The sequence below is a fragment of the Danio aesculapii genome, chromosome 23 (genome assembly GCF_903798145.1).
Source record: "Danio aesculapii chromosome 23, fDanAes4.1, whole genome shotgun sequence".
Taxonomy (NCBI): Eukaryota; Metazoa; Chordata; class Actinopteri; order Cypriniformes; family Danionidae; genus Danio; species Danio aesculapii.
The window spans coordinates 26,693,950-26,715,189 of NC_079457.1; the positions used below are offsets into that span (position 1 = coordinate 26,693,950).

Here is a 21,240-nt window from a genome sequence, read left to right on the forward strand (position 1 = left end):
ATGTATTAGTACATTCATCTATAATGAATTTGCCTCTTATCAGTCGTTTAATTACCCAACGTATCTGCTCACATTCCGCATGAAAACAAATATATAAGTTTTTACATTCAGAGATATTTCTCCAGACGAAATTCTGCCTGACAGTGTGTTGTGAGTGAAAGGGGCTGAGTCACGTTACTTCCTGGTTTGAGGCGCCAGCGGTTGGAGGAACTGCGTGGCTGAAAAAAGAAACTGACACGTGGATGATCATCAACACTTCAGGAATCAGGAAAAAGCTGCTTTTATCCCTGCTGCAGTTGCGAAAGCCGAAAGCCCGCTCGTGTGTGGCCGTCGCCGGAGCGCTATGGATGCGGCAGAGCTGCTGTGAGGAGATGCTTCCGCCAACAAACTCCGACAGAAACATCTTTTTTTCATTGCTTTGCTTTTTTGCCTGTCACGCTCGCACAGACTGACCCGAGAGGACACACACGCAGAGGGACGCGGGGAAAGATATATATGTCGTTGAATGGCAATTCTACAAAAACATGGAAAGAACTCTTTCTGTCCAGATTTGTCCAGTATTAAGGAAAACCCAGCAGATAATATCGGAGCAGCCGGATCACAGAAGAAGTGGACAGAGTCAAGTCAGAACTGGACAAGGTGAGACCACCTCCCCGAACTTTCATCCAAATAATGCACATAATTGAGTACATGATTATGATAATAAAGTTCTGTAAATATTATGGTGCATTATGTTATTATTTTTATAAAATATATTAATCCACTGTATTCTTGTTGGACAAAATTGAATGTTTTAAATTTGTCTCGGCATTATCAATTGTGCTCATATAAATTTTCAGTTTATCAAACATATTAGTTATTTATTTTATTAGAAGTATAACTCATCACTATAACTAACCACTTCATAAAGTGTTTAATTGACTATTATTTGGGTATTATTATTTAAATGGACACAATATTCACGTCTCTTTCTCTTTATACGTATATGGTCAAAGATGAAACCTAGTGTGGTGTCAACTTAAAATGACTTGTACAAAAGTTATTATACTACATAATGTATATTAAATGAAAGTAAATCGCCTAATTTAATGTTTTAACTTAACTTCTGTGAAAACATAAACCGCAAAATAAGGGTCAAATAATGGTCTATTGTCTTTAATTGTAACTGATATATTTAACTACACTGTAAACCCCAAAAAGTTAAGGTATCTCAAACCGTTTGAGGAAACCAATTGCTATAAGCCATTCGAGTTAAAAAAAACCCCGAATCTATATGAGTACTGTGAACTTACACCATCCACCCCCGCCCCCTGAAATACTCAAATAATAAAGGCTACTTGTATTAAACGACTGTATCTTCTTGTCCACAGGCCAGTAGCGAGGATCTGGACGGTGGTTCTGCTGCTGGGGACATGCCTGCTGTACTGTGCCCGTGTGGCCATGCCAATCTGTGCCGTGAGCATGGCGGAGCGCTTCAGCTGGTCCAAGAGAGAGACTGGCATGGTGCTGGGCAGCTTCTTCTGGGGATACTGCTTCACTCAGGTCCTTGGAGGCTACGTCAGTGACAGGTTAGAGCCCACTAAATCCACTGTTCCTATTCATCAACAGGCTTTCCACGTGGCCTTAAAAAAATGTGATAGTGGTAACGTCCACACAACGTCAAGCTGTTACATAATTAGACGTTGATATTTGGTTGGTTTTAGGTTGGACGTTGGACATGGATGTTGGCCTGACATTGGGTTCTGATGTCAACCTGATTTTCATTTCCAAACAAAATGCAATGTCCCCATGACGTTGAGGTACAGTGTCAATCTGATGTCATGTTGACGTCCTGTGCCTGCTGGGTATTTAAGGCCATTTCGGTCATCATATAGTAAACAATGATCATCTTCTCATCAGTGACATGCATCTAAACAGTCTCTGGGTCAATGCGTCTAAAGACTTTGGACATCTTCTTGGACACTTTGAATACTTCCAAACAATTTGCTGCAATTATGAATCGCCCATGTCTTGAGGTAGTTCATTATGATGCAATTTACCTTCTATGTGTGATTTGATTAGACTCGCAAGACTGATTTTTCTAATCTCCATAGACAAGAAAAATATCTATAGATATCAATAGGCTAGAGTTCTCCAAAACGGTGACAAAATTAACATTTTGAAGATTAATGGATTAAAATGCCTTAATGGATTGAAGCCTTAATGGATCAACAATTTTTTTAAAAGTCACCTGATGCTTTAATTTCTCATCAAATCTTTTTTCTTTTTTCAAGACATTTTTCATTAGCTTTTCATTTGCGCTTGATCTCAACCACTCTGACTGGAAAAGCTGTGGTTAAAAACAAATCGCTATTGGCTGTTTTTAAATAAGGGGAGGAGCTACTAAATTACATCACACATTTTGCAACCTCTAAATGCTCATTGAAATGCTCAAAAATGCTTTAGAATGGTGTTTTTTTTTAAATTTTATGGTGTTGTAATTCTTTTTGTCATTTCTCCAAATATAATTAGCTGTGTTGTGATTACAAATGGGAACAACATTGTGATTTAGGTCTTACATTTAATTTTTATCTTCCCTAAAATCTGACTCGGTGAAATCTGCAAAAATCTTCAGGCTAGAATTGAAATGTCCTTGTTTGTGTGTACTTAAAATTTAGGTTAATTTAAAATTAAAATAAAAGTTTGAAATGAGTTAATAGAAGTTCATTAAAATGTTAATAGAAGTTCCTTAATATTTGGTGGAGTGTTAGTAGCATTTAGAAGAGCACCTTCCAGTTTCAAAGTTAATGTTTGACAGAATGTAAATAATTGTGACTACTAAACAGGATCAGTGTTCAGTAAATGAACTACTATCTCTTTATTAATAGTAAAAGAACAACTCCTCATGTAATGTATAAAGGTGTACATTTGCAAAGGAAGGGTGGGTGCACGTTCATTTATTTATTTTTAGACTTTACGCTAATGTGTCGACAGTTTCTGTTTTAAGGGTGTGTCTGTTTTAAAAACGTCACAGTTTCCGACTGTCAATAATGCTTTAAATATTTGCTGAACAGGTTGTGTGTGTGATATGCAAACAGTTATGAGGGGGCTTATACAGTTGAAGTCAGAATTACTAGGCCCCCTTTGAATTTTATTTGTTTTTTTAAATATTTCCCAAATGACGTTTAACAGCAAGGAAATTTTCACAGTATGTCTGATAATGCTAATAATACAGGTGGGCTAATAATTCAGGGGGCTAATAATTCTGACTTCAACTGAACATGTAGTCTGCTAAAGCACACCATGTGTGTTCCTGATGATCATACATCTGATACAGTTTAGTTTTTTTAGTTCCTCATTGTTGTTTACATTTAGATGATGGCAAAATAACAGCAGGAATTTATAATATGATGCGCAATTATACATTTACAGCACATTCTAGGAATAGTAGCCACCAGAGAGCCACAACCTGCTTAGAAATAGCACCAAAAATGATAAAGTAGGTGATGCAAATGCATTAGTCTCCTGCTGCAGAGCTAACAAATGAAACGACACTATAAGCTATAACTATAAGCCAGGGCATTTCAAGCTGGGGTCCAGAGACTAGACCCCCAGGGGACCACAAGGCAGGGGTCTATGGAAATGTTTGGGAAAAGCATTAAAGTAAAAAAAAGAAAAAAAATTTAATAAATAGCCAGTTTCATTAAAAAGAGAGAGAGAGAGGAAATTTTTATTTTTATATATATATATATATATATATATATATATATATATATATATATATATATATATATATATATATATATATATATATTAGGGACTCGGGACATTATAGCCTTTGTCTTTCATGCGTTATTTTATTATGAAATAACTTCACATGAATCGGTGTGCTGACAACATATGCATTACTTCTGCACTAAAAATTGTTACGTACTTACTAGAACCTGCAGTGATCAATGTGTTGACTGCAAGTCAACTCGACTTTGATAACATAAAAGTCGACTTAAATATATCTGAAGTTGAGTTCAACCCCTGATAGATAGATAGATAGATAGATACATTGAATAATATATAGATTAAAGTAGTGATGTTGAATGATTAATCATGACTAATTGCATAAAAAAAGTTTGTAATTACATAATGTATATGTGTGTGCTGTGTATGTTTATTTTGTGTATATATAAAAGCACACACATTCATGCATATGCTATGTATTATAAATGTAAATACAACATCATTGTAAATACAACATTAGACAAGTGTCTAAATAAACATTTTATATAAATGTGTATATATGGATGTGTGTATTAAAATATATACACAATTATTATGTAATCAGTACTAAATAAAAATAAATAAACAGAAGGTAAATAAACAAATCAACAGCATAAATGCAGGTAATCAAATAATTATAATAATGAAAAAAAATTAAATGAGCAATTTTGACTGAAATTTGGATACATAATACAAGACCTGCATTTGCATTCTGGATGATCTGGTACTCAAAAACTCCCCAAAAAAGTTTTCATTTATACTCACAGACACTTCTTTGTTTGTCTGGATGTGTGTTATTCAGGGTGGGAGGAGAGAAAGTAATGCTGTTGTCAGCGGCTGCATGGGGAGCAATGACGGCCTTCACACCAATCCTGGCCCATTTCTGCTCACAGCCCATCTTCTCCATGACCCTGTCCCGCTTCCTCATGGGCCTCCTTCAGGGTGAGCAACCTTACCCACACTGCTGATTGTTGGTTTTCTGATAAATATTGAAGCTCAATAATTAAAAAAAATTGACAAAACAACATTAAGCCGCTTCTCTGAGGACTGCAAACTGCATTCAAGCTGTGCTTTTGTAAGGATACTGCTTATTTTGCTTCCAGATTGCTTGCAAATTACTACATGTTCCTTTCTGCAAATTGTGACCCCCTTTTTACGAGAAGAGGTCATTTGCTGTGGAGTAGAGTGTAATTGTGCTGTGGTTTGCAAAGTGAGGAGTCTAACCAAGTAATTATGCTGTATGTCATTATATGGCTGTTGTGTTCTCCTAAAGCAGTCTGTAAACTGGCATTGGGCTACTGTAAAATGCCATTTTGATGAGTGTTATCACTTTGATCTTTTTATCAGCACAGAAGGAGTCAGTTCAGCTTTTTGTGCATGTTAAAGTTCACTAAAAGTAATAAATGGCGTCAATTTGTCCAGTTTTCAACTACCAGGAGTAGATTACATTATCGATCAGAATTATTAATGCAAATATGTGTGTGATCTCTCTATTGGTTATTAAGTCTGTCACACAAAGAGGACAGTCATGCATCTGCTGTTGGGTGGTGTATAAATATGTTTCTAAACATTTGTATTACATATCGCATTAGTGATTAGCTAATTGGAATGTTTCAAATTTTGATTTAGTTTCAATCAAGCATTTAGGCCTCATTTAAAAACACAATGCTATGACACAATGCTACCTACTAGAGCTAATGCTACCTAATATTAAATAACTAGCTAATTACTTGATACACAACTAAAGAAATCACATGCAATTCACAAGAGGTTCTTAAAAGGATGTTTGCTGCAGACTGTTAAAAAGATATTTATTTTTTGTATATAAAAATATTAATCAAAAAATTGTATTTTAGTGTTTATGAAGTGGTTGAAGGCTACAAGAAACACAAATAATAGATTATTTACAAGTAAATAAATAAATAATTTAATAAATAACTAATATATGTATTATTTACCACAAATAAATGGAGCACATTTTCGTTATTAGTAGGGCCAGACAGAATCTGTCAAATCAAAACATTTTTTTGCTATTTCTGCGCAGAATTTTGTAAAAAAAATCTACGGATTTATGCAGAATGATTTTGGGAGTATCATAACTAAAAACAATATATGAAATAAAAAAATACCTTTATTTAACTTTCATTTGATGTTTACAATGCAAATCCAGTTAGATCCACTTATTTGGTAAACAAAGCAAGTCTCTCATATAATATCTCTACTAAAAGACAGAAAATATTAATTTACAAGCTGTATTAAACAATAAATCATGATAAATATTATATTATAAATAAAACATTTTCATATTTGTCAGTAATATTACTGACATTAATTTAATCAATAAATATACATTTACACAAGTAAATAAATAGACCCGATGCGCTAAAAAACTGCAGATTTTGTGCGGGCCTAGTTATCAGCCACAATATGTAATCAACTGATGGTGCTGCAGTGAATGATATTGTTTGTTCTCTCTGTCTGTCTGTCTCTCTCTCTCTCTCTCTGTGTGTGGCTCAGGTGTTCATTACCCATCTCTGGCCAGTCTGTGCTCTCAGAAGGTTGTGGAGAGTGAGAGGGGTTTCCTCATGAGCACAGTGGGAAGCGGCTCATACCTGGGGTTAGTGTTTGATACTGAACTCTGTTTACAGCCTCTAGTTCATGCAGATGTGTCTTTGAGTGTGTGCAACTGTGTGTTTGTGTGTAGGACTCTGGTGATAGGAGGTGTGGGCTCTCTGATGCTGGATTTGTACGGCTGGGAGAGTGTGTTTTACGTCTCTGGGCTTCTGTCTGTGCTGTGGGCTTACTGCATGTGGAAATATCTGCTCAAAGGAGAGGGTATGTACACCACAGAAATGGAATATAACTGAACAACTATCTTTTTATGTAGTAGGCATGAACATCTTTAAAAGAACACTCCACTTTTGTTTGGAAATAGGCTCATTTTGCTGTTTAAGTCTCTTTAGGCTTATTTTTTGTTAATTTCTTTGTTTAGTAGATAATGTGTTATAAAAATGGATCATTCATAAGGAATATAAGTAACTGAATGTTATGGAAGCAAAGTATTTTGATTAATACGCTGAAAAGGAGTAAAGTTTCTAGACATATCACACTAGAAAACAACAACTTTGATTTTCCATTGGTCATAGTACACATTGTAACTACATGTCATGATTTAAATATGAAAAATTATTAATACTTTTTGTTTTATTATGTATATAGTATCTGTTATTTTGTTAAATTACTTTCCCCTTATAATCTATAATTAAATACCATAACATTCCCTCCCCTTTCAAGTCAACTTTTCATCTCTTCTGGTCACATGGAATGCCTTTAGGGCAGGGCTATCAGAGTGTGTCTCATTTCTGCCCTGCATTCATTGATCCTCCTTCATTTTGTTACTAACTCTCATCTTCCGGTGATTTAACTGGTTCCCAAAAAAAAAATCATGCACCCCCTACATTTTAAGGAACATTTCAAATTTGGATTTACAATATGATATAGGAAAAAAGGCAATCTTAATTCTGTTTGATGGTGACTTTAGACCATTAGCATCTTGCATTAATCCAATTCAATGATCTATGCTAAGCTAAGATACAAGTGCTCCTGCCAGACCTGGAGATTGTATGGTAAAATGGTAAAATCCATTTCCAAAAAAGTGGAGTAAAGATTTTTTTAAAAATCATAATAATAACTACCAATCAAAGGTTTTGGGCCATTGGAATTTGTATACATTTTCTTTGTTTTGTTCTACAAACCTTTTATGACGTTTTTTTATTATTATTACTATTTTAAGAACAAAATTACCATTTAGAGCTTTGTTCAATAGATGTCATGTATTCAAACATGTATTCAGACAACACAATACCAATGTTTCTGCTTCAGAAGCATTAAGACATCTATATTTGGTAAAATAACCCTGATTTTTATTTTTTATTTTTCAGTAGTCATTTTCTGGAATGAAAAATGCTGTAAATAATTTAAGAATTTGTATGAAATGACAGCATATTGTTATAGAAAAACAACAAGAAGAACAACAACAAATATTAACTAATAATAATAATGATTAAATCCTGAATTAAATCCTATATATATATATAATAATACAGAATAGACATTTTTTTTCTAAAATTATAAATCCTTCTACCACCATAATTTGCCAATCAGAATCAAGTATTTTAGCTATCTGTAAAATTCTAAGCTAATGTGGTAACAGTATTTAAGCCATTTTGGTAGATTGGCTGATATATAGATAATGGGGTATAATAATATGCACACATACTTTTAATTTCAGTCAGCCAGTCCCAGAGCTTTCGGTTAATTGTCATCCATACAAAATCGCAGCATTTAAGATCTGGTTTCTTTAAAAAAAACAGCGATCTTCACTGCCTGGATAAGATATGATATAAAGTGGGTATCAGACCAAGCTAAAAGCACTGCATTAAGTTATATTTTTCCGCACCATGTCTTTAAAATATAAAAAATAATTTTATCCCAGTATTTTCAATGGATTTTATGCGCTCTTCTGCTGCTAATGACGGCGCTAGCGGTTACACAGGTTTTCGTCTCTTTTTACGCTTTAACAAAGAAATGAATGCTTAAGTCTTTTTAACTGATTATATTGTAAATACATTACAACATCGCTGCTGTAAAAAGAACTGTATGAAATTGAAAATTGTCACATAAAGCTTTCACCAGAAGTTCATCATTGGCTAAAAACACTAGCTGTGCATATAGCCCATTATAATAAAAATAATAGCTTATCAGTGTTAGCTAACAAGTGCTTGAGGATCAGTGTCTGTGTTTCTACAGTCAGATCATGCAGATCAGACGCAGCAGCAGTGCTGTTCTGTTCTGGCCTCAGCAGGTGTTCAGCTGTTGTTTAAAGGCCATTGTGCTTGTGTTTGACAGGTCCCATCATCACACTGGAGTCTCTGGGCAGCGTCGGGACACAGTCCAAAATACCCAAGAGGAACTGGCTGCGTCTCTTCAGACAGCCAGCTGTGTGGTGAGATTAGCACCTGAATACTGACTGTGTGTGTGTGAGAGAGAGCAAATAGGGGCTGAACAAAGGGTCTTTACTGATCTCCATAAAAGCCTGATTCACATCTACTTTATATAGTGTTTCTGACTGCACAGGTGACGTGGATGTTTTAGTTTTGAAAATGAATGTATGAGGAAAGGTGGATAGGCTGGACTTGCTTGTTCTCCCTGCAGTTGTGTGGGTTTCCTCCGGGTGCTCCGGGTTCCCCCACTGTCCAAAGACATGCACTATAGGTAAATTGGGTAGGCTAAATTGTCCGAAGTGTATGTGTGTAAATGGAAGTGTATGGGTGTTTCCCAGTGATGGGTTGAGGCTGGAAGGGAATCCACTGCCCTTCCAGATTAATAAAGGGACTCAGCCGAAAAGAAAATGAATGGATGAACGAATGAATGAATGAACGAATGAATGAATGAACGAACGAATGAATGAATGAATGAATGAATGAATGAATGAATGAATGAATGAATGAACGAACGAACGAACGAACGAACGAATGAATGAATGAATGAATGAATGAATAAATGAATATATGAATGAAAAGTGGATATTAATTCTACAGGACTGCTGTTGTTACTGCCCAACTGTCCATACGCTTGAGAGAGGTAGAGAGTGTGTTCTATTGGTTATGATTGTTACTGATTGGTATTGTTCTAGCAATAATGCACTGCAAGTGATTTATTTTTCTGCTTTCCTCAAAATAAATACAATACGATTTTTATTATTGCACAAAATAAGCTCTGTGGCCAATAAGCAGTTATAGTACTTGCACATTTCTTTCATCACAATAATCTTCAGAAATGTAGTCTAAATACAAATACCAGCAGTTAAGCAGATGAAAAAAAAAACCATACCACTGATTTTGTTGACAACACTTTAAATTATAAAAAATTAATAAATATAAAACAGAAAGGTCATAAAAGCAGACTGCTGTTAATTTACTCACCCCCATAATGCTGGTGATTTTTTTTTTTTTGATGATTTTAAGCTGAAACTGAGGTCAAAATCAGGTAAAAAAAAAACCATACAGTACAGTCAAAACAAAATGAATAAACCTCAGCAAATAATCTTGAATGTGTTCATGGCACTCTACATTTTTTAGTCTTATGCCTTACCCAGAATATAAAAACACATTTAGATCGTTTACTTTAATCATCATTATTGGAATGTGAAGAAACTTTCAAGCAGCACAACATAAAATGTTTCTGAAGACAATCACCTACTGCACCTTTAATACTGCAGTAATGTGCTCTAGACCCTATTCACATTTTTCGGTTTCTCTTCAGCGGAAGTCATCATAGTTGGGTAAACTTAGAGCACAGTGAATGACAGAGTACAGCTAATAATTTTTTTACAATCCTATTTGCTGTAATAATAAACGAAAGTGTTGGGAACAGAGAGCAGGGAAGAATTGGAAAAAGGACCTCAAGCCGGGAATCGATCTCGGGTCGCTATCAGCACATCAGTGCTGAATGCCGGCGCACAGTACCACTGGGCTATTGGCGATGACATTCATACGTTTAAAAAAAAAAATCAAAATATTAAAAACATTCCAAATTTCTGACGACCGTTAAACACGTCATAACAGTCTTGTGAAAAGGGTCTATTAGCTGAGAAGGGTCTATTAGGGTCTAAAAGGGTCCATGATCGGTTTATTCCATAAATGATGCCATAATTCCATTTCATTGCTCTATTTTGGAGGGCAAATAATATATTCTTTATCTTTCAGGAAAAGTAACTAGGTGTACCTTCAATGTCTTTTTTGCTGTTGGTGTCATTCGTTTCAATTAAGTCTTAAACACTCCTGTCTGCTTTTCAGCGCCGTCATTATTACACACTTGTGCACTGCTAGCACCTTCTTCACACTTCTGTCATGGCTGCCAACGTTTTTCAAGGACACCTTCCCTGATGCCAAGGTAAACTGAACACCGCTCTTTCAGACAGCGTGAGAACATGATCTGTGTCAAAGCAGAAGAATATCAGTGTGTACACTGAGATTTCTCTCCATCTGTGCGAGGAAAACAACTAGTAATTGATTTCTGAGAGACTGCACTAGTCATGTTAGCATGTTCCGGTTGTACTCCAGCAACAGGCTTTACATTTTAAAGGGGTAGTTCATGCAGAAATGTAAACTTTGGTTTTATTTATTCACCATTCACTTCATCCAAACCTGTTTGAGTTTCTTTCTTCTGTTGAACACAAAAGAAGAGATTTTGAAGAATGTTGGAAATACATTTCATCCAAAGCCATTGACTTCTATGGTGTTTTTTCCCTCTTATTATGGATGTCATTGGCTACCAGTTTCCAACATTCTTTAAAATCTCTTCTTTTGTGTGCAACAGAAGAAAGAAATTCAAAAACAGGTTTTAAACAAATTAATGGCGAGCAAATAAATGTTTTTGGATTAACCATCTCTCAAAACTGTATTTTTGAATGTTACATATTGTTCATTGTGTGCATCTGTGCGTGTGTGTGTGTGTGTGTCTGCATGTGTGTTTCCTCAGGGTTGGGTGTTTAATGTGATCCCATGGTTTGTGGCCATTCCCTCTTCCCTGTTTAGTGGCTGCCTTTCAGACCATCTAATCAGTCAGGGTACGAAAACACACAAATACACGAAAGCGTTTGTTCCTCATCTCCATGCCTCTTTGCTGGAAAATAGAGGTATTGCCTGTTCCTCAGTGTGAGCGGCTGCTCTGTTGTGACTCTGCTCTTTCCCAGCGCTGTTATGAGTCTGTTTGAGTTTTATGGTGTTGTAAATGTCAAGTCTACACCACTATAATTGTCTTATAAAAATGTCAAATGTTCCTCACTAATGTTCTTGCTCCATTCTTTGTCTCTTAAAGGTTTTGATACTGCGTCAGTGAGAAAACTCATGCAGGTCAGTTTGAAATACACACTTCGCCCCACCATTACAGAATTAATTTAATCTCTACTCTAGAATATTAATACTAATTAAAATAAGTGTTTTAAATCGACTATCCCATGATCTTCCCGAAATTAATATTTTATCTTGATTTATTACTTAATATATTTATTACATATTTAAAAAAGAAAAATTTATATGAAGTAAGTTTTAAAGTTTAAAAGAATAGCATTTAAAGGAAATATAAATCTTTTGTATCATTATTGCTGTCTTTATTTGACACTTTTGATAAATTTAATGCTTGAAAGTAGGGCTTGACATTAACTTTTTGATCACCAGCCAATGTGGCTAATAGTTTTTCAACATTACTAGCCACTCGCCATTTTCACTAGCTACACTTTTGTTGTTGGGAAAATATTTTATATGCAAAAATTTGACTTTGGCATGCTAAAATGACAAATTTTGTGTTCTGTCCACAGGCCTACTTATTATTTTAACTAAATTATTTTAAAAAAAAATTATCTAAAACTATACACTGTAGTTTGTCCGGGCTAAAGATCTTAAATCATCAAGTAACTATAGATAAATGAAGAGTAAATGTTCTACAATGTTATTGTAAAGGATGATAATTAAACCATATTAACAAAAATAACTGTAAGCAAAAGAGAGCAGGTGAAAAACATTCTGTGTGCGATTGTGAAAGGATGACACATTCACACAGTTAACCTTAGGCCTTGTAATAATCTGTTCAAAGAATGGTAAAAGCAAAAGAGACAACAGCTGTTGCATACAGAAAAATGTGGAGATCTCATGAAAGCAGCAGGACTGTGGGTGCTTGAGTAGTGCTTTTTTCCAATCTATTTTAAAGGGAAATGATCGCACCATTTGCGTTTCTAGGCACAGTTGTTTCGCGCAAGAAGAACTGAGTTTTTAAGTACTTGCACGCTTCACATCACCTATGCCTCGCTCACAGCGTCAGTGAATGAGGATCGCCTGTGTCTCACCATGCGCCTGATCATCCTCTAATTTGGTATTCACCTGCTTTCTTTTGCTTGCGCGGACAGTTATCAGTCGTGCTGCTTCTCGGTTGTAAGGGCACATTTGAACGCATATTGACAAACGGTTTTAAACTAAAATTTTAATCTTTAGGGACCAGGCAGCTCTGGCAACTTAAAAATTATTTTCAACCAGCCAAAGTGGCTAGTGGGGGTGTCTAGGCAGGGGACAATAACCGTTTTCAAGGTATACGGCGGTTTGGAAAACTCAAGGTTTTAAAACAGCTCATTTTCTGCTATACTGTTTCCAAGGTATGTGTATCATTTTTTTATTTAAGTTTTTTTAGGACAACAGTATCTCCAGCTGAAAAGATATCCAAAGATGCTGTTTTAAATTGTAAAGAAATCTGTGTTGTAAAGAAAACAAGTGAACACAGCAAAGGTCAAAGATTCATTCGAGTTATTTAGCCTGACATGTTTACTGTTCCAAAATATTAGAAATATTTCTCAGAATAAAATATATTGTGTTCATACCATGATACCGTGAAACTGTGCTATTTTTGTCCAAGGTTATCATACCGTCAGAATCTTATACCGGCCTATGCCTAGGGGTGTCTGTCTAACCCGCCACAGCTGAAATCTACCTGCATTTGTTGGGTTGGCTGGTGTTAATGTCAAGCCCTGCTGGAAAGTAATAATAATCCCTACAAATCCTAATCACTAGGGATGCATATGGACAATTTTGGTGATATCCTGATATTTCTTCATATATAGAAGCTAATAACTGCTATAAGGGCTAATAAATATAAACCTGGTTATAGCTGGTTACAAAAACAAAAGGCAAAGAAATACAAATTCTACTCATTTGAAAAGAGTTTTGAACTCAGTGTTGAAGGTAATGAGTTAATGAAATACCTCATTACTTCAACTTAAATGGAGTAAGTTAACAGTACTCGTATAGATTAGTTTTTGAACTCAAATGGTTTGTAGCAATCGGTTTCCTCAAACGGTTTGAGTTGCCTTAACTTATTGGGTATTACAGTGTAGTACTGACTGCAAACAGTTCAACAGTAGTATATACTGTATATAATAATGCACTAATCGGCATGTTTTCCAGTTCTTCTCCATGGGCGTCTCCAGTGTGTTTACTCTGTTTCTTTGTGGCACCACCACCTTCCCCGCAGCGGTGGCTTTCGTGTCCGCTACTATGGGCCTCACCACATTCAGCCACAGGTAAAACCACTGAGTGCTTACATGTGGATTAAACATACAAACATAAGAACCACAAGGTAGTGCTGGGCGATTAGTCCTAACGTAATTGCAAATGCTTTTGAGCAAAGCTGTGATTGTCATCAGGGTGTCTGCGGGGTCTTAAAAAGTATTAAAAGTTGATAAATCGGTTATGAGAAAATTAAGGCCCTTAAAAGTTATTAAAAAGTCTTAATCGTGTTTTTACCAGGTCTTACATTTTGGTTAAAGCATTGTCCAAAGTGTTTGACTCCAAAAACGCATAAATATATTTAATTTACGCCTAATATTAACAGCGGCGTGCTCAATCCACAAGATTGGTTCATCACCAGTTATTATGCACCACCAGCCACAACAATACACAACACGACAGCTGGACTTGTCAAAACAGCTACGACAGCAACCTCTGCCCCGACGTCTGCTGACATAAGGTGGCTATGGGTGGCGTATCAACAATGCGCTTTACATGGCGAATCACTGAACTCAAACGAAGGCATTTCAGATATTTTCAAGTCAATGTTTCTGGATTTCGACATAGCTAAGACATTCACCTGTGGCAATGACAAAACTGGTTACATCATGAGATTTGTGCCAGCACCCTACTTTAAGCAGCAGCTCGTTGACAGAATCAACAAAGCTGGCCTGTTTGTGTTGATGTCTCTCAATCAGTCAACAAAGAACAAGCAGCTCGATGTACATGTTAGTTTTTGGCATAGTAAAGGTAAATGTGTCAAATGTTTTAAGAAATCTTGCCTTTGGTTTAATTTATTCTTTCAAGCTTTGTTTCTTCCGAGTTTATCCGAGTTCTGTTGCATGGTTGTGCTCAATTGATTTATTTAACTACAACTGTTTATTAACAACTGTTTATTAAGTTAAAGGTTTGATACGGATTAGAACTTGAAGTGGCGATGAGGTCTTAACATATTCTGAGAAGGTCTTTAAAAAGTCTTTAAAAGGTATTGAAATTACCTTTAGGAGTCCTGCATATACCCTGCTCATGCACATTTTGTCAGGGAAAGAAGGTTGTGTGATCAGCAGCAAATTCCTCCAAAGGCCAGAGGGCGATCTTGTGTGGAAACTCCAAATACCCACAAAGAAAAATAAACAGGAAATACCCATAGCTTAGCATTATAAACAAGATTTACTACTACATTGATTCAGCATAATCACACCACTGCAATCACATTTCACAAAAGGATTTATCTCCAACACTAGACTGTAAAAAATGGTGCTACAGTAAAAATCTGTAACCTGGTTAACAGTATGTTTCCTTAATATATACGGTGAATAACTGTAACTTGACAGAGTTCCCTGTATGGCACATCACTTTTTATGCTATTTGTTGACATTACTATGGATATTTTTAGTTGTTTCCCCATCAGTTATGTACATTAGAGATTTATGTTACATCTATTGTTGATAAACAATGTTTATTTCATGACTTTAATTTTATACGTGTTACCATGCTGGTGTTTAGTAGCTGTGTGAAGGACACTGAGCACCTTCTATACACTGAAACACTTCTCTACTTGTGGGAAAAGTTGTTTGTGATGAGGATTGGTTCATTCGGTAACTTACCCATCACCACCAGCATATGAGTGTGCTAATGTGTCTAACTGTGTAACAAAAGATGTGTAGATATTGGTAATTCAAAATACAGACATATTACCTCTATAAATTAATGTAATACAGTAGTTTACTGTAAAACTTAGAAATTACTTTTACGGTTTGTACTGTATTTTTAACTGTAAAGCACTGGCAACCACAGCTGCCGTTTTTTTATCATAAATTTTATGGATTTATTTATTACAGTACTGAAGTTATGAAGTGAGTTTCTGAGTAAAAATGTTATTGAATGTGGTATTTTCAAATGCAGCATTTACTACATAGAATCATAGTTCAATGAAGCTTCGTAATCTCATTCCATTATCAAACACATGATTTAGATTTTGAACAATTTAGCCTATTTTGTCAGTAAACTACAATTCATAAATGCTGCTCCATCTGAACGCACCTGCCAGAGGTTTACTAGAACTGCCTTTACTGAAGAAAATGTGCATGAAAATCGCCTTCGATTGATCCCAGATCGTGGGTTTAATTCAATGGAAGCACTGATCAAATATTCAGAAGAGTCTTTAACAAATGCATGAATGTTAATGTCCAAATGTAATGGTCTTTCTCTGTCTCTTTAGTGGAGTTTCGGTAAATGTTCAAGATCTTGCTCCTTCCTGCGCCGGTGCTTTGTTCGGTATGTACTGCTCACTTAAAGAGGTAATACTGTACAGTAAGTGTGTACTGCTCAACATTTCTGTTCATTTCCTCTGGCCATCAAAACAGCCCTGGATAAAGGAGTGCAAAATCCCACCTTCGGATTTAAAGCCACTAATAAAAAGCTACAGGAGGAGAAAAAAACCCAAAATGTCAATATTACAACAGAAACCAAACTGTTAAACATTCTTTTGGAATGCCCTATTTTTAATGTTGTCAGATGACAACATTTATTACTTAAAATTTTTTACTTCAAAGACTTTAAATGAAATATTTTAAATGTGAATGCTTCTATAATTGTACAATTTTTATCAAAAGTAAAGCTTACACATTTTTGATTTTTGTCTTATATATTATCATTATTAATGTATTTTATCTTGAGTATTTATTGCTGTTGATGACTTTTATTTGTTAGAATATTTTTACAATTATAGAAAAGTGTTATTTTTAAAATGTGGTAATTTTTTTAGTTTTTTTTTTTTTTTTTTTTGCCATGACATAGCCATAGAAGGTGTAAACTCAAAAGTCTCTCTTTCTCTCATCTGGCCATCCAAGATTTGTAGTTTAAACTATGTTTCTTGTTAATCCAAAAGGCATTTTTTAGGGTCAAAAAACATACAGGCGAAACTAACAAAAAAATAAATACAGTGGCTCCCGACGATACATTATGGTCTGTGCAACAAACAATAATTTGCCCCCACACATACTTTGTCACACTGTGACATGAAGCGTATGCTCCAGACTGTTGTGAGCACAATCAGGACTGTTTGTTAAGGATGATTTAGTTTCAGACCAACTTTATTTATCATCAGTAGATATGGATCTTCATTTTTTTTTGCATTTTATGATTCAACAAAGACCATGATTGTCATGATCATCCATCATCTAAAAATCTTACTCTCTACTGAACAAAAAAAATAATCTCTAAGCTGGCTATATACCAAAAGGGAAATGAAATGTATGTGGGAGTACTGTAAATGAAGTATATGCGTGGCATGTTTGCAGTGAATGTGGATTTTGCCTCACTGAACAAATAAGACGTACTAAACTAGAGGGAGTGTGAACCCAGCATTAGATAGTCTGAGGGTGAGGCTCATTTTGTTTGTCTTCTTTGAATCAACAGGGTGTCCGCTGGGTCTTAAAGTATTAAAAGTTGATAAATCAATCATGAGAAAATTAAGGCCCTTAAAAGGTATTTAAAAGACTTAATCGCGTTTTTACGAGGTCTTAAATTTCGTTCAAGCTTTGTCCAAAGTGTTTGACTCACTCCAAAACAGCATAAATATATTTACTTTTCTTCTAATGTTAACAACGGCGTGCTCAATCCACACTATTGGTTCGGGCTGGGGCGCATCCAGCCAAGTTCCTACATCTTGGTGATGTCACGTAATTTGCGACAAACGTAGGAAGGTGATGTGATGCTCTCCAAATGTAGTGAAACCATAGAGCAAAACCATGAAGCGAGACTGCTGCAAGCTTTGTTTCTTCCAAGTTTATCTGAGTTCTGTTGCATAGTTGTGCTCAATTGATTTAACTACAACTGTTTATTAACAACTGTTTATTAAGTTAAAGGTTTGATACTGATTAGAACTTGAAGTGGCGATGAGGTCTTAACATATTCTGAGAAGATCTTTAAAAAGTCTTTAAAAGGTTTTGAAATGACCTTTAGGATTCCTGCATATACCCTGATCAATAATATTTCTTTTGGTCTTCTAGGGGTGATGAATACCTGTGGAGCGTTTACAGGTAAGAACATTATGAATACATTTATTTATTACCCTTTTTAATGATAACAGAAATGATCGCAGTGCATTTATAAGTATTTAGCACTGCTCTTTGTGTTGTTATTTAGGGGTCATCATGGTGTATTTCTCGGGGTACCTAATCGAGACCACAGGTTCCTGGGCGTCAGTGTTCGGCCTCATCACAGTGGTCAACCTGCTTGGTTTAACAACATTTCTAAGCTTTGCAGAGGCTCGCCGAGTGGATGTAGATCTAGCCAAGGGCCGATACCACAACATCCACATATGACAGCACACAGACGCCATCGGGATCGTAGGAGAAATGAGCAGCTCTGACAGAAACCAATCTGAAGAGACTTTGGTTTCTTCATCACAGTTTGACTTTTCTTTGGCTGAAAAAGAATCCAGGAAAAGCAGTATGAGATGCTTCATTGAGCTGTCACAAGTCATCCTGAAGAATGTTACTGAATCATTTAAAGGGACAGTTCACCCAAATATGAAAATTCTGCCATTTCCTCTGCTGATTTCTTTCTTCTGTAGAACACAAAGGAAAATACACTGAATATTGTTGGGGAAAAAAAGACTTTTTGTTCCTACAATGGTTGCCAATGGCTGCTTTTTTCCAACATTGAGCAGAATATCTTGTTTTGTGTTCAACAGAAGAAAGTAATTCAGATTTAGAACCATTTGAGAGAGTAAATGAGAAGGACATTTTCATTTTTGGCTGAACTATGCCTTTAAGGTCCTTGCTTTCATTCCTTACTGTTTTAAAAGCAGTTGCTTTATTATCCTCATTACTGTGACCAAAGCAGTTGAGAAACCTGCAACCCAATGTACCGTCCATTTAATCACGCAGAAGCTAGAAGCTAGTGTGCGAGAGTCTGGGTAATGACTATATTAGGTTATTCATTGCTACATTATGGCCATTGCATGACATAAAATACCTCGTCTCAGACCTCTCAGAGTTTGTTACTGTAGTTGAAGAGCGTTACTGTCATTAGTTGTCGTGTAAACTCAATGTTTTTGTCTCAGCTGTGTGTGCTTTTGAGAATAGTTTCTGATATTTGGAAACAAATCGCTCGTTTCCTTTTGTGTTGGATTGATTGAATCATTTAGGACCTTTTCTGAGTGGCCCATTTGTTTGGACCAAGATGTTGCACAATGCAATGAATGTATTATGGTGATAAAGCTTTATCATATAAAGATCTTGAACGTTACATCCAACAGGGGGCTAATTTGACCAAAAGAGTTATATAACCTTGAAAATTTTATGGCATTATGTACATTTAAAGGTATAGTTCACCTAAAAATAAAATCTGTCATTGTTTATTCTCCTTTCACTTGTTCAAAACCTACCTGAGTTTCTTTTTTTCTGTTGTACACAAAAGAAGATATTTTGAAGAATGTTACTTGCTGGAACCCATTGACTTCCATAGTAATTTTCTTTCCTACTAAGGAAGTCAATGGGTGCCAGCATTTTTTCAAGATATCTTCTTTTATGTTCAACTCAGAAATGTTTAAAACCACACAAGGGAGAATAAATGGTGAGGTAATGTTCATTTTTGAGTAAACTGTCCCTTTTAATCAAAAATTAAAGCTTATTTTTGAGTGTAATTGTTGAAAGGGTCACAAATATACTCCTGTTCCTCAGCGGTCACTGCTTTGAGGAGAAAAATAAAATGTTACTGTTGAGTTACTTTAAAGAATTGAAGGAATAGCAATAGAAAGGCTTCGCTTTGAATGGTTTTTCAATGTGCATTAAAATATGCAACACATTTCCACTGTTCACACAGCTCTACTGTATGAAAGAAAAGATTATAGCAGATTAGCGAAGAAACTGAAAAAAGAGACTTGAATAACTATCCTTTCACTGTTTCTTTTCAAGGGACTCAAGGAAATGGTATTTTTCCAGTATATGAAATCATAGATATATATGTTCACAAAAATAATTTGTGATTAAAATATTATTTTATACATAGATAGCACTGTGTGTTATACATATCTATATATAAATATATCGTAGAGAATACTTTTTATATTTATTGATTTATATGTGATTTGATTAGAGGTTAGAATCTGAAATGCTTATATGATCATTGCTTATGTATTTTGTTTGTGTTCTGGCTGATGCAGCTTTCCAGAAATGTCATCTCTCGTTTCTGTTTAATTTAATGTCTCTAATTTGAATTCTGACTGTTCTGCATAACTGGATTATGATGGTGGGGTTTACTCCATCATTACAGCTGACAATATCCTGCAACAGAGTAGCGATGAAGAAACTTTGCATATTTATTACGCTTGTGTCAATACTTATGAAACTTATCTCACTTACCAATGGGAAATATAATAGATGAGCTGTGAATTCATCCTGGGTTGAGGACGAAGGATATGTTTGGCAGAAAACAGAATCCCTATCCCATTCATGTTTTAGACACAATTGTCACATGAAATAGTGAAACTATTTAAATGCAGTATTCTGTATTTGTAGGCATATTTTGCTGAAATAAAAAGTATATTTTATCAAGGGAAATAGATTTTGTGGATTGTTTTGCAAGATGTATTGGAATTACATTGTTAAAGTCACCAGCAGGGGACAGCAGAGTGCTTTTCTACCCAATAAATAAATAAATTACATTTATTTATTAATTAGTTAATTTAGTGCTACACACCTGCCATTTTACAAACGTCATTTTAATATTTTAACTTTTTAATTGGCTATTAAATCAAATTGGACCGAACACTAATTATAAATAACGTATACATGCACAGTATTATTAAATACATCACCTCTTGTCACACACAACCTGTCACACACATGAGACTGACCAATAGCAGATGAGGAAAGTCAGTCCTGATGGTCAAAAAGAAACCCAGTTCCACATTTTTTGGATATGAGGAATTTCTTATATTGCAATAAGAAAAGAGAATAACAATTTAAGAAAATACAGTTTAGTATATTGAATAAAAACATTTATATTCTAACTTGGTATTTGTTAATTAAATCGTAAATATTATTTATTTGTTCTATTTCCAAACTAAATAATAAAATTTCAAGAAAAGTGAATAGCTTGTTGAAATTTGAGACATGGGGAAAATTAATCAAATAAAAATCAATCACTAAATCAAGGTAAAGATGAGGAAAATGAGTCAATTTTATGAGTAAGGGGGCGGCACGGTGGCTGCCCAGCAAGAAGGTTGCTGGTTCGAGTTCCGGCTGGGCCAGTTGGCATTTCTGTGTGGAGTTGCTGCATAAAACATGCTGAATAGTTGGTGATTCTTTGTGCTGTGGTGACCTCGGAAATAGAGACTAGGCTGAAGGAAAATGAATGAATG

The 21,240-nt window shown here is 35.2% G+C and overlaps 1 protein-coding gene across 1 annotated transcript; it reads left to right on the forward strand.

The window, feature by feature from the left end:
• The first annotated feature begins 208 nt into the window (after nucleotides 1-208).
• Nucleotides 209-20,429, forward strand: slc17a9b (solute carrier family 17 member 9b). Its single transcript, XM_056449296.1, has 13 exons — nucleotides 209-639; nucleotides 1,371-1,568; nucleotides 4,556-4,695; nucleotides 6,271-6,370; nucleotides 6,458-6,588; nucleotides 8,662-8,758; nucleotides 10,611-10,707; nucleotides 11,296-11,383; nucleotides 11,635-11,669; nucleotides 13,767-13,882; nucleotides 16,090-16,145; nucleotides 17,882-17,911; nucleotides 18,018-20,429. The coding sequence occupies exons 1-13, from the start codon at nucleotides 506-508 to the stop codon at nucleotides 18,194-18,196; spliced, it is 1,401 nt and encodes a 466-aa protein (XP_056305271.1). The 5' UTR covers nucleotides 209-505; the 3' UTR covers nucleotides 18,197-20,429.
• Nucleotides 20,430-21,240: the final 811 nt, after the last annotated feature.